At 51.8% G+C, this 14,528-nt stretch overlaps 1 protein-coding gene across 1 annotated transcript in view; it reads right to left on the bottom strand.

Annotated features, from left to right (window-relative positions):
* Positions 1 to 503: 503 nt before the first annotated feature.
* GTSE1 (G2 and S-phase expressed 1) overlaps positions 504 to 14,528 on the bottom strand; it is a 32,623-nt gene continuing 18,598 nt past the window's right edge. Inside the window, exons 8-12 of the mRNA XM_010343313.3 lie at positions 10,517 to 10,589; positions 6,772 to 6,990; positions 2,435 to 2,636; positions 1,758 to 1,967; positions 504 to 1,289 (exon numbers count right to left, since the gene is read on the bottom strand). Of these exons, the coding sequence (XP_010341615.3) occupies positions 1,206 to 1,289; positions 1,758 to 1,967; positions 2,435 to 2,636; positions 6,772 to 6,990; positions 10,517 to 10,589 (788 nt within the window). The 3' untranslated portion in view covers positions 504 to 1,205. The remainder of the gene's footprint in view (positions 1,290 to 1,757; positions 1,968 to 2,434; positions 2,637 to 6,771; positions 6,991 to 10,516; positions 10,590 to 14,528) is intronic.

The raw sequence follows: 14,528 nt of genomic DNA, 5'->3' as shown, positions 1-14,528 counted from the left end.
CCTATTCCATGCCCAGAAAAGCCCCTGGCCCACGGCAGGGTCTTCATAAACTCGCTGGAAGGAGAGAACGGAGGTCCTGACACTGCCCGCTGACCCTGTTGGGCCCCTGCTGAGCAAAGCTGAGGGGTCCTCCCTGAGGCCTGCCCGGCAAATGGCGTCCATCACCTCAGTGTCCAGGGCAGCCTCTTCTCAAGGTGTGCTTCGAGGGCCATCGAGTCAGAATCACCTGTGTGTCTATTAACAATGCAGTTTCTAAGGCTCGCCCCAGACCTGGGGACCCGTGCATCTGGGGCAGGCCTGGGTCAGCACTGACACCAATTTTTACTAATTTGTGAAAATCACTTTTATGAAAGCATTTGAATCTAGATCGTAGTTTTACTGCTTAGGGTGACAGAAACAGCCATGCATGTGTGAAAATCAAGATACGCTTAAAAATGAAGATATGCTTAAAAATCAAGATACGCTTAAAAATCAAGATATGCTTAAAAATCAAGATATGCTTTAGTAAGTCCATTTATTTTAAAATTTAACGTAAATCTAGAATATTTAACTTTTTATACAAACAACTTTAAAAATAGCCACTTGGTATTTTACACACAAAACATGTAAAAGAAAATCCCTAATTTAGAGTGACTTAAGCTTCACATTCCAGCCGACAGTGGCAGAGAGGACAGCTGTGGGCAGCAGAGGCCTTGGGTGGTCAGCGCTGACCCCAGTCCCTCAGCCCACCCTCTCCAGCACAGGGAATACCTTTAGGCTTATTTTTCTTCTGCAAATAAAATGTCTACTAAAACATGTTTCTCTCTATTTTTTTTTTTTCCGAGATAGGGTCTCACATTGTTGCCCAGGCTGTAGTGCAGTGACACAATCACAGCTCACTGCAGCCTCAACCTCCTTGGGCTCAGGTGACCCTCCCACTTCTGCCTGGGACTACAGGCATGTGCTACCACATGAGTATCTGGGTATCTGGGACTACAGGCATGTGCTACCACGCCCGGCTAATTTTTATATTTTTTGTAGAGACAGGGGTCTCACTATATTGCCCAGGCTGGCCTCAAACTCCTGGGCTCAAGTCATCTGCCCACCTTGGCCTCCCAAAGTTCTAGGATTACAAGTGTAAACTGCCACACCCAGCCTAAAACTTCTTCCCGAGGGTTGGAAACCTCTTTAGGGCTATTCTTTCAAGGCAAAGGATGTGGTTCTGCTTAAAACTTGAGGAGTGGGGAATCCACGTTCTCCTTGTCAGCCTCGGGGCTCAGCTGGATCAGAGGGGAGCTCAGGTCTATGAGCTGGAAGAGAGCAGAGTGGAGGAGGTGAGCGCAGACGGGGCCGGGGCTTCCCTTCCTCCCCCTCCTCGCACAGAGGACTGGCTGCCTGAGCCAGCACAACAGCTCAGTCACCCTGGCTCAGGTGCACTGAAAAGTACTCTGGGTGCACTCTGGGCCACGTCTGAGAAACTGGAAGGAGACAGGACACATGAGGAGGAACCCAGGCCCCCACCACGCACACTCCTCTGTCCCACATCCGGCCCTGGGATCTATGGGTGGGACAGGTGGTCCCTGCTCAACAAGAGCTGGCGAGTTCCTGGCAGGGCACCTCAGAAGCAGCTGATCTTTGAGAAGTTCAGGCTGCTGAAGGTCTGTCCTGCCCTGAGCTGTGTAGCCGAGAGGATTCAACAGCCACTCTCGAGGGTCCCACGATGCCTTAGGAGGACAAACTCAGGGCTGAGTTAACGTGAACCACCTGCCACTTCTCACCTGTCCCACCACCAGTGAAGGTTTCGCCACATTTTTATTCATGTCTGGGGTGTTTATCATGAGGTCGATCAGAGGCCTGCTTTCAGATTTCATAGGCACGTTTGCTTCTGGGGTATTGCAGAAGTCGATGAGAGACAGGTCAACGCGGGGCTGGCCTGCAGCATCTGTGGTGACCATGAGTGGGTCCAGTTTGATATCTACAAGAAGAGCCTGGGTGCAAAACCAAGGTTAAGAGCAGAGTCAAGCATGTTTCTGGCAACCACTTGGGAAAATGTGTGCTTTGCTCACGTCCCACGTGGGCTGGCGGTTTGGAAAGCCAGGGAGTAAGGGCTGGGCCTCGGTGGGGGGAGGCTCGGTACAGGGTGGGCCGTGCCTCCCTGACTGCCGCCCACCTCCCCATCCATACCCGCCCACCGAAGCCAGCCTGCTTCCCACTTTCTCAGCTTTGATTCCTGACCCTCGCCTCAGTCAAATACAGGGCAAAGGTGTCACTTTTTTCTCTCCTGGAGGCCTGAAGTCCTGACTGCCTCCCCTTGGGCTGGTTGGCACGGAGGCACCGGCCTCAGGGTGAAGCATGGCAGGGAACTCCGCCAGCCACAGCCCTGGGTGCCAGGGGCTTCCTGAGCAGCCTCTAGGAATCTCAGCCGACAGAACTCAGTTGCGCCCGCTCTGCCCACCTCAGTAGGGGCTGCGTCTCCACCGGGCCTGGCTTCCTCCTGAACCGCTTCTGTGCTGGTGCTTTTGGAAACAGTAGAATCGCTTTCCTCCGGAGAAAAGTGAAGTGCCTGAGGCACACGGGAGGGAGGAGAATCCCCATCAGGAGACATGCCCACCGGCCTGGAATCTGCCTTTCCGTTGCTCTCCCTTGTGGGTTCAGTTCTATGGGAGGAAAAAAAAATCATATGAGGACATTTCTCTAAACTGCTCGTTCACTCGGCTGATCTGGAAAGCAGGTCACTCGGGAGGAAAAGTGTCCCAGGGTGGAGTGTGTCCCGGCTCTCGGGCCTTCACCCTCCAGACCCTGGGTTTCCTGTGTATGGAAAGGGGCTTAGTGATCTCTCCAGCTCCTCTCAGCTCACAAATGTCACCTGCCCCGCATCACCAGGGGCTTGTGTTACCCATTTTCTTTCCAGTTACTAAACACAAGGAAATGCGCTCATCAGTCACCTCCTAAAGGGGACCCTTCCTCGAGCCGCGGCCGGCTCCTCTTTGCAGGCAGCCAGAGGGCTCCTCCTAGACCTAGGTGGGTATGCAGCTGGCTCCTCCTGCCCCAGATGCCCCCTCCCCTGCTGCCCCAGTGCCCTAAGCAGGGCTGAGCCCCCGGGTGCAGGCTGCCCACGCCAGCCCTCCAATGGTGTCTCCCGCAGGAACCCACGTGAGCACCGCTTGGGTGGCCTGCTGCCCACAGGTTCTTGAGTACCTGCCACGGAAAACTGAATTCCTTCCAGAAATCCAGCAAAGCAGCAGGTCCATCAACTGGCACAGAGACCTTCTTTTTAATAGTTTAAAGGTTTCATAAGTTTCCAAAAATAAGCAGAAGTTTGTTTCTACATTTACACTTACAAACATACAAGATCGTTAAACACATATTCCCAACTAGTTACACATCAAATCTGTGCTATTAGTGTGGCCTTGTTCCTCACTTTCTCCTCAGCATTCCATGCCCTACCCTCTCCCTCTGCAACAGCACGCGCCCCGTTCCAGCATTTTCTTCCACAGTCTTCTGCATTCTCACAGAACTACTCAGATACGCACAGGGTCAACTACACAGGTACACACATGGTCAACACCTACTGTTGGGAGATATACAAACATATAGACATGTAAGATATACACAAGCATGTAATTTGTATATATATACATGGATATTCTATATGGGTTTGTTTTTTGTTCTTTTTGAGATGGAGTCACGCTCTGTTGCCTGTCTGGAGTGCAGCAGTGCGCAATCTTGGCTCACCACAACCTCTGCCTCCCAGGTTCAAGCGATTCTCCTGCCTTAGCCTCCTGAGTAGCTGGGACTATAGGCATGCACCACCATGCCCAGCTAAGTTTTGGATTTTTGGTAGAGACGGGGTTTCACTATGTTGGCTAGGCTGGTCTTGAACCCCTGACCTTGTGATCCACCCGCCTCAGCCTCCCAAAGTGCTAGGATTACAGGCATTAGCCACTGCGCCTGGCTGGTTTGTTGTTGTTGTTGTTGTTTTGAGACAGGGTCTCTGTCGCCTGGGCTGGAGTACAGTGGCACAATCTTGGCTCATCCCAAACTCTGCCTCCCAGGGTCAAGCAATTCTCCTGCCTCAGCCTCCCAAGTTGCTGGGATTACAAGCGCACACCACCATACCCAGCTAATTTTTGTATTTTTAGTAGAGACAGGGTTTCACCATGCTGACCGGGCTGGTCTTAAACTCCTGACCTCAGGTGATCTGCCTGCCTTGGCCTCCCAAAGTGCTGGCATTACAGGCCTCTATGTATACTTTTAACAGACACAGAGCTTTTTTCTCAGCCACAGTTTTGTTTGCAAAGTGGGACTGTGCTTCTGACACTCCTTTCTCAAGGATTCCTCCTGGAAATGCCTCCGCATCAGCTAGTGCAAGCTCCTGCGTGCCCCAATGGCTACCTGGTCATCTGCTTCCAGTCTTTCTGACCATGAACATCTCTGCACATGAACTGCAGTATCACACCTGTGGCAGGTCAGAGGCACGTGTAATTAAATGTTGACAGGTTAAGACCATACTGTCAGGGATCATTTCTGTAGTTACTAGAGCAGTTTCTCTGAACAAGTAAAGCAAAAAAAAAAAAAAATCACATATCAATGAATTTTTTTGAGATGCAGTCTTGCTCTGTTGCCCAGGCTAGAGAGCAGTAGTGTGATCTTGGCTCACTGCCACCGCCACCTCCCAGGTTCAAGTGATTCTTGTACCTCAGCCTCCCGAGTAGTTGGGATTACAGGCATGAGCCACTGCGCCTAGCTAACAAATAGCTTTTCTACAACACATGCTCACAATCCTCCGTCCCTCCTTCCCTCCCTCCCTCCTTCCCTCACTTCCTTCCGGCAGTCTTGTTCTGTTGGCCAGGCTGGAGTGCAGTGGCATGATCTCAGCTCACTGCAACCTCCATCTCCCAGGCTCAAGCGATTCTCCTGCCTCAGCCTCCCAAGTAGCTGGGACTATAGGTGCACACCACCGCGCCCGGCTAATTTTTTAGTAGAGATGGGGTTTCACCATGTTGGCCAGGCTGGTCTCAAACTCCTGACCTCAGGTAATCCACCCACCTCGGTCTCCCAAAGTGCCGGGATTACAGGCGTGAGCCACCGTGCCCAGCCACAATGCACATTTCTACTAGCAGTGTTCACATCCCCCCTTCCCGCCTCCTCCCCAGGGGGTGTGAACGTGGATACATCTATGAAGACCTTGCATGGCTACTATAAACTGCATTTCCCTGACACTAGTGAATCTGGTCTCTCCCCAGGGCTTGTTGACCATTTGGGCTTATTCATATCCTTCGCCTCTTATGTTGTTTCATAGTCAACCATTTGTCTGTTGACTTCATTTACGATCATTTTAGCCATATATAAAAACAGGAGTTTTTTTTTTTTTAGAGACGGAGTTTCACTCTTGTTACCCAGGCTGGAGTGCAATGACGCGATCTCGGCTCACCGCAACCTCCGCCTCCTGGGTTCAGGCAATTCTCCTGCCTCAGCCTCCTGAGTAGCTGGGATTACAGGCACACGCCACCATGCCCAGCTAATTTTTTGTATTTTTAGTAGAGACGGGGTTTCACCATGTTGACCAGGATGGTCTCGATCTCTTGACCTCGTGATCCACCCGCCTCAGCCTCCCAAAGTGCCGGGATTACAGGCTTGAGCCACTGCGCCCGGTCCAAAAACAGGAGATTTAAATGTCAACACTCTTGATGGTGGCAGGCGGCCCTTCACTCCCTGGGTTTTAGCAGTGACCTAGGTCTCCTGCACTAAGCGTGTTCACACAGTCTCCCGGTGTTTAACTTGTTTCTTCTTTTGTTATATTTAAGTCTCTTATCTGAAATTTTTTTGTCCATGATCTAAGATCAGATTTAATTTTCTTCCAGACAGATAACAATTTATTTGTGTTTTTAACAACACATTTTTCTTAGAAATAAAAGCTTCATAAAAATAAATCTATATTTGTAAGTGAAATCACTCTACGGTTTCCTCTTGTAGGTATTATTTCCTATTATGTTTGGCTATTAAAATGAACTGAGAAACCTTCCTTCTTTATTTATGTGTAGGCTGAGATAGTTAACTTTACACATTAGCATGATGTGTTTCAAATGTTATGCATGACTCAGGTGTGACTTCTCCAATCCTGATCATTTCTGAGCTCCAACTATGGCTTACTTTGTGTGTCCCTGGGTCAATTCAGATAACTTGTAAATTTAATTTTACTTTTTTAGAGATGGGGTCTCGCTCTGCCACCAGGCTGGAGTGCAATGGAACCACCTTGGCTCACCGCAGCCTCAACCTCCTGGACTCATGTGATCCTCCCACCTCAGTCCTCCAAATAGTTGGGACTACAGGTGCACACCACCACACCTGGCTAATTTTTGTATTTTTTTGTAAAGACGGGATTTTGCCATGTTGCCTAGGCTGATCTCAAACTCCTGAGCTCAGGTAACTGCATGCCTGAGCTCAGTTCCCAAAGTGCTGGGATTACAGGCATGAGCCACCACACCGGCCAATAACTTGTAAATTTTAGAAAACCATTAGATTTTAAAATTGATTATCAGAGAAACACAGGCAGTATTTCCGTGTAATACCTTTAATTTCCTCTCTGTATGCTCACGTCTATTGCATTTTCTCTTTGCAATTAAAAAAAAAAAAAAAAACAAAAACAAAAAAAAAACCTTCCAAATATTATTTACATCACTAAAACCTGGAGCAAGGCAAAAACAAAAAACAAAAAAAACCAGCATGTCAATGCCTGGGACCCTAAGCCTAGGAATTTAAGACCAACTTCTTACCACCTTCATCTCTTACCTCATTGAAGAGTTCTTGCGGGGCTCAGAGTGAAGTCTCCGATTTGGCACACACAGGGGCGAGGCCACAGCCCGGGGCATAGTTTTGGGGGTCATTGGTGGAAGACCAGAGAAGCGCCGGCTGGTGGCTGTGGGCAAGGCTGACGCACGCCGTGTGCTCAACAGGCTTTGTGGTGCTGGCCCACGTGAGCATCTAACGGGGGTGCTGTGGACAGTGACCCTGGCAAACACAACATCAGTGTCAGAAGCTGAGATGACATAAAAAAGTAAAATGCAATCATTCAGCCTGTGCTAATGCAGTGCTGAGTGCTATGGTCTCAGCCCAGAAGAGCCAAGCCAGCGAGCCTGTGTGAGCTCTGCTCTCCTGGGACGAGCTGCTACCAACCCACCCTAGCGTGGGCTTCCGGCTCCCAGTGGGAATGCCTTCACCACCGTTCCTCACAGGCAACTCAAAGAAAACCGATCAAATGTGATCACACTTTACGGATGCTACCATTAAATGCTGCTTCACAGGAAGTTCAAAAGAGACTGAGCAAATCATGTTCTGGTGGTGTCACACATATTGCCATAAGAAGTCAGAGCCACAGCCTGTCTGGTGGGCCAGCAAATGGGGGAGCAGGTCTCGCTGCACGCCCACTCATGCCTAGGCTTAAGGTCACCTGAAAACTGTGAACACAAATGAGTGAAGAGCGAGCTGGGCACTTGGTCCTCATGTACTCTCACATCCCCAGCAATACCTGTGGCTGGGGCTACCCATGGATCTTTCCTAACTGTTGCTTTCTTATGTTGCTGTTGATGAAGAAGAGGCTGAGTCAACTGTCATTTGCTGTGGACTGAAGGTCTGTGTCCCCCAGATTCATGTGCTGAAATCCTAGCCCCTAAGGTGATGGCATTAGGAGGTGGGGCTTTAGGAGGACATTAGGTCATGGAGGCAGAGCCCCCAGGAATGGAATCCATGTCCTTATAAAAGAGGGCACACTGGCGCATACCTGTGGTCCCAGCTACTCAGGAAGCTGGGGTGTGAGAATCACCTGAACCCAGGAGGTAGAGGCTACAGTGAGCCATGACTGCACCACTGCACTCCAGGCTGGGCAACAGAGCAAGACCCTGTCTCAAAAAAATAAATAACCATAAAAGCAACTTGTTCACCCCTCCCCCAGTGAGGACAGAGAGAAGGTGGCACCTGTGAATCAGGAAACACGCCCTCACCAGACATCAAATCTGTAAGTGCCACAATCGTGGATTTCCAGCCTCCAGAACTGTGAGAAGCAAATGTCTGTTCAAGCCGCCCAGTCTATATAGAGTGTTTGTTATAGTAGCCCAAAGGCACAGAGATGTTATTTTATTTTATTTATTTATTTATTTTTCTTTTTTTGAGACGGAGTTTCGCTCTTGTTACCCCAGCTGGAGTGCAATGGCGCGATCTCGGCTCACCGCCACCTCTGCCTCCTGGATTCAAGCAATTCTCCTGCCTTAGCCTCCTGAGTAGCTGGGATTACAGGCACGCGCCACCATGCCCAGCTAATTTTTGTATTTTTAGTAGAGACAGGGTTTCACCATGTTGACCAGATGGTCTCGATCTCTTGACCTTGTGATCCACCCGCCTCGGCCTCCCAAGGTGCTGGGATTACAGGCGTGAGCCACTGCGCCTGGCCTAGAGACGTTATTTTAAAATAAAACGAGTCAAGGACATCCCACTGCCATGGCACCCACAGGAGGTCGCTGAGACCTGTCCATTGCTCGATTCTGGGAAATTGTTATGTTCTTCAAAAGGAGCCTGAAAACATCAGACTGACTCTAGCCTATTTTTTTTTTTTTTTTGAGACAGAATCTTGCTCTGTTGCCCAGGCATGAGTGCAATGGTGTGATCTCAGCTCACCACAACCTCCACCTGCCAGGTTCAAGTGATTCTCCTGCCTCAGCCTCCCGAGTAGGTAGGGTTACAGGTGCATGCTATGATGCCCAGCTAATTTTGTATTTTTAGTAGAGACAGGGTTTCACCATGTTAGTTAGGCTGGTCTCGAACTCCTGACCTCATGACCCACTCTCCTCGGTCTCCCAAAGTGCTGGGATTACAGGCGTGAGCCACCATGCCTGGGCTACTATAGCCTATTTAAATGGAAAAAAAAAAAAAAAAAAAAAGGCAAAGAGCCTGAAATCAACAGAGAAACAATCACTCCAGAAAGCACCCGCAGGAGGGAGGGTGCTGTTCACTCAAGCTGCTATTCTCTGTGAAGTTCTGGGATCCCCAGCCTACTACATTTATTGCTAAGTTCTGGCAGCCTCACCATAAATTCGAGTGAAAATAAAAATTCTGACAAATGTAATTCTCAAAGTTAACCTGGGTGAGGTGAGGAAACTGAGGCACGGCGAGGCAACTGAGGTGGCCAGTGGCGGCCTGGCTATGGTCTTTGCTCTTCACCACCACCATAGGAGGGATGGCAGCTTAGCACAACGCCACATGCAGATGAGGGACCGAACTGGTCCGACCTCACAAAGCATGTTCTTAGCTCACATGGGAGGAAACTAAAGTTCAGAGCCATCAGAAGACTTGCAAACGGCCCCAGGCTGGTCTGCAGCTGAGCCAGCAGCACCCTCTCTGGTGTTCTAGCCCAGCCTTACTCTGCCCACTTCACCCCAGCGAGGTCCAGAGCAGTGCCCGCCTGGCCACATGCTGGCGTCAGGACCCCACGCTGGTCTGGGGGGTCTGAGTGTCCTTCCTGCTGCCCACACCCCAGCTCCACCCAGGCTACAGGGCGCCAGTGCGAGCTCTCCTGTGCTGAGCCGGTGTCCGCAGAGCTGCACTGGGCGCTGGGACGGTGGTGGCGGGGGCTGCCGCTGAGCAACTCCTGCTCCGGCCTTGGCAGCACATGCCTGTGCGTATTTGCACATTTTCTTTCTTTCTTTTTTTTTTTTTTTTTTTGAGGAGTCTTGCTCTGCCATCAGGCTGGAGTGCAGTGGCATGATCTCAACTCACTGCAACCTCCGCCTCCCAGGTTGAAGCGTTTCTCCTGCGTCAGCCTCCTGAGTAGCTGGGACTACAGGTGCGCGCCACCATGCCTGGCTAATTGTATTTTTAGTAGAGATGGGATTTCAGCTTGTTGGCCGGGATGGTCTTGATCTCTTGACCTCATGATTTGCCTGCCTCAGCCTCCCAAAGTGCTGGGATTACAGGCATGAGCCACCATGTCCGGCTGCATGTGCACATTTTCTTACTGTCTGTGGCATCTGCTATGCTGAGCTTGGGCCATCCTTACCTGACATGAGGAAAAAGGTCAGGAACGTTTGGGAACTTATACTGACTCAAAGAAGAGGAAGTGGTGAAGCTGGGTCAGAATCACTGTGCCGTGCCAGTGCTCTTCAACTGTGCCACAAGTCAGTCACCTGGGAGCTTGAGAAAATCAAGCTGCTGGACTCCAGCCTAGACCAACTGAGTCAGAACCCCTGGGGTGGGCTGGGCACGGGCGGTCCTGAGAGCGCCGAAGGGGCTTCGCTGTGCAGCCTGGCGTGGCAACCACACCAGTCCAGGGCTAGGAGCCGCTGCACTGCACGGAAGTCTCAGATGTCTTAAGTCCGCAGTAGATCTAAAAGGGGCTGGCACACATCAGGAGCTCACCCTGCACTGAACAGACTGGCACTTGAAGCCAGACACGCAGGCCAGGCTGCAGGGTTACCAAATGCTAGGTCAGCAGACGCATGAGTCACCCTACAGCAATGAAGAGAGGAAGCAGACCGACCTCACTCACCTGCCAGCTGACGAGCATGACTGCGGCCGCTGTGTCCGAGAGAGCTTTGGTGTGGCCCCGTCTGGGGAGTCACCTAAGACCAAGAAAGGAAGTGTGCAGTCAGGCAGAGATCGGGGGAGGCCTAGGGCTTAGGAATCTTCACCGAATGGGCAATTCTCCTCCAAGTATCTCCACTGTCCCAATTTCTTTTTTGAGACGGAGTTTCGCTCTTGTTACCCAGGCTGGAGTGCAATGGCGCGATCTCGGCTCACCGCAACCTCCGCCTCCTGGGTTCAGGCAATTCTCCTGCCTCAGCCTCCTGAGTTGCTGGGATTACAGGCACGCGCCACCATGCCCAGCTAATTTTTTGTATTTTTAGTAGAGACGGGGTTTCACCATGTTGACCAGGATGGTCTCGATCTCTCGACCTCGTGATCCACCCGCCTCGGCCTCCCAAAGTGCTGGGATTACAGGCTTGAGCCACCGCACCCGGCCTCTCCTGTTCTTTTCTCTTTGAGATAGAGTCTCACTCTGTCACCCAGGCTAGAGTGCAGTAGCACGATTTTGGCTAACTGCCACCTCCACCTCCTGGGTTCAAGCGATTCTCTTGTCTCAGCCTCCTGAGTAGCTGGAATTACAGGTGCATGCCACCACCAGGCCCGGCTATTTTTTGAGACGAGGTTTCACCATGTTGGCCAGCTGGTCTTCAACCCTGATCGCAATTGATCACCCTGTCTTGGCCTCCCAAAGTGCTGGGATTACAGTCATGAGCCACCTCCCCAGCCTCTCCTATTCTTTTAAAAATCACCTCTATCAAAGTGATTCATGCACAGTTTTTAAAATGAAGGTTAAAGTTTTATGAGACAAACAAGCCTCCTGCCACACCCAGCCCTGTTTCCAACTTCCAGCTTGCTGGCAGCTTCCTACCATGGCTACCTTCACACATTTCTAAATCACACACCCACACTGCTACCTCTGCATTCTTCAAAAACTGTTTGTTACAAGAGTGAAGAACCTCCCCATCAACGCCTCCCACTGCCCCGACTTGTGTGTTCACCAGGCCTCCAGTGTTCACCCCAGCACTGGAGACGCAGCTCGCTCGCAGCTGAGCCAAACGTGCTCCCACCGTCTCCCCACCTCCGTTTCCCGTTTGTTTTTTCTTGTTTGTTCTTGCTCTGTCACCCAGGCTGGAGTGCAGTGGCATGATCACAGCTCAGCGAAGCAGTGAACTCCTGGGCTGAAGCAATCCTCCTGCCTCAGCCTCCCAAGTAGTTGGGACTACAGGTATGCAGCACCATGCCCGGCTAAATTTTTTTTGCAAATTGTTTTGTAGAATCAATTAGCAGAAGTCCTGTGGCGTCAGGCAGCCCAACAGCCAGGACACGGGCCAACAACCGTGCAAATGTGGTCAGCAGAGACATGGTAGATGCACGTCCTGGCTCCAGGCATTCAGGCTGACGGAGGCAAACACTACTGACCGCTCCTCCACATGGCCTGGGCCGGCAGGGATGGCCCTGCCGAACCCACCCAGTCACAGCTCCTGTTTCTCTTCTTCTGTTGTTGAGACGGTCTTGCTCTATTGCCCAGGCTGGAGTGCAGTGGCATGATCTTGGCTCATTGCAACCTCCACCTCCTGGCTCAAGTGATTCTCCTGCCTCAACTTCCCCAGTAGCTGGGATTACAGGCACCTGCTACCACACCTGGCTAATTTCTGTATTTTTAGTAGGGACAGGGTTTCACCATGTTAACCAGGCTGGTCTCAAACTCCTGACCTCAGGTGATCCACCTGCCTCAGCCTCCCAAAGTGCTGGGATTACAGGCGTAAGCCACCGCGCCCAGACCACAGCTCCCGTCTCTGCAAACTCAGCTCTCTGCTGTTGAAACCTACACTTGTCTCCAGCTGTGGCTTCTCCCCTGAGCTCACAGCCTGCTCCGCCCTACAACTGCAGCCCAGGTGGGGCCTGGACTCTGCCCTCTGCCCTCCTATCACAAGAGCAGTAGCACCCAGGTTCCCACCAGAACCTCAGGGCCACTCCAGTCCCTCTCCACAGTCCCACATGGGCCCTAAGCTACTAGAACGTCAGGCAGACCAGAGCGCCCCGGCCTCCTCCCCAGACAGTGAGGCGAAGTCCGCATTGCCCTCAACACCTCGCTCCTGTCCAGAGACTCTGCTCTTCCCTCCGCAGAAGGAGCTTCTGAAGGTCAGGCCGCACTGCTCAAACCCCTTGCACGCAGCATCCTCCTGCACTGACGCTACTCCAGGGACCGCTCTGGTCACGGGGCGCTCTGCGAGCCAGCCTTGGGCTGCCCGTGTCTTCATCTCTCCTTATCCTGCCCCTCAGTCAGTGACTGCGTTTGCCAGTTTTTGTTCAACAGCTACTTTCCTCTTCTTCTCAGTAAGAAATTTCAGCGGGTGAGGAATAAAGACAATGTATCCTAGCATCCTGGGCAGGGAGGCATGGTGATCAACAGGACATCAATGCAGTGACAAGGACAACTTGCAGTGAGAGTCCTTGACAGGTGGGGATTTGCTCTTCACCTGAACGGGCTTCCTGCCGGGAGGAGTGCAGCCACACTAGGCCAGGACGATGACACGTTCGTCACGGCAACACAGGAAGCGGGAAGCCTGGGTGGCTCACACCGAGGAGTACCGACCAGCTCTGGCACGTCTACGCGGAATCTAGTCCTGAGCACAGCGGCTGCGCTCCCGCCGCTCCAGCCCCTAAGCTGCTCCCAGAGCCTGCCATGCGCCTTCATGCCCCACGCCCTCTGCACTTGCCGTCGCTTCTGCCTGGAGTGCCCCCCTCGAGCTTTCCTACCACTCCCTCATTCTCCTGGTTCAGATCCCAGTCCCGGGTCACCTCCTGAACATCTTCGCCAAACAACCACCCGAGGAAAATTCCTCTCCAAACACGCCAGCCCCAGGACACCATCTTCTCTCGGTTGCTACGTTATACTAGGATCCGAAGGCCTGCTTATCTGATAACATTTCATGTCTTTTCCTATTCAACAGAAATTCCATGAGCACAGGTCTGTCTTCTCATGATGTCCCTTGTTCCCCAAAGCATTCCAGCTCAGAGAAGACACTTAGCAGAACAGCTTGTTCCTACAGCAGACCTCAGAATGCCTGTACCGGCCGGCACAGAACTTAACATTCTCAAGCACCCAGAGGGCAGATCTACTTGACAGAGGAGACCAGGATGCTCCTCTCACCTTAAGTCAGCTCTGAGAACTTTCTGCACTGCACACAATTGAGTAGTTCATGAAAACTTTACAAACACCCTCCCCCGTACCACTGGCCAGACCCCTGCTGGGGCCGGTGGCCTCACTGACTGGAGAAGGCAGTGCTAGAGCTCAGGAGGCTGAGGAGGCTGGAATCTGAGGGCCTGAAACTAGAGGAGGGGCCACTCCGACAGAATGAACTCCAGGAACCCAAGGGGAGTCTCGAGGCTCTGGCGGAGCACCAGGCAGTGCACGGGCGCAGGGCGGGACTCCACAGGTCAAGCAAAGAGCAACTACCAGGGAGCAACGAGCAGAGCTCGCAGGGTGGAGAAGCTGCCATCCTACGGCAGCCAGAGCGCAGGGGCCTCACGGGACACTCGGGCCTGCAGCAGAGACCTCGGAAAGGCCGACGGTGGCAGGAGGCGGAACCACCCCAAGGGAGAGGCTATTCTAGACCCACTCCTTCAAAGCACAAAAAGCAGCCTCAAACAGATGATCTGCAATTTAACTGCCCGCCAAGCCCAACCCAACTCCTCAGAGAAAGACGACAAAATCCAGACATTCAAAAGTGTAAACCTGACAATATCCAGAAACCAAGAAAAACCCGTGAAAATGTCGAGGCTGGAAAATGAGGCCAAAACCAGGAAACAAAATTAGTCAACAGAAACAGACTCCAAGCTGGGCGCGGTGGCTCACGCCTGTAATCCCAGCACTTTGGGAGGCCGAGGCGGGTGGATCACGAGGTCGAGAGATCGAGACCATCCTGGTCAACATGGTGAAACCCCGTCTCTACTAAAAATACAAAAAACTA

This window comes from Saimiri boliviensis, chromosome 21 (genome assembly GCF_048565385.1).
Source record: "Saimiri boliviensis isolate mSaiBol1 chromosome 21, mSaiBol1.pri, whole genome shotgun sequence".
In the NCBI taxonomy this organism is placed as follows: Eukaryota; Metazoa; Chordata; class Mammalia; order Primates; family Cebidae; genus Saimiri; species Saimiri boliviensis.
Note: the sequence above shows the minus strand (reverse complement) of the source record. Positions and strands in the feature narration are given on the sequence as shown.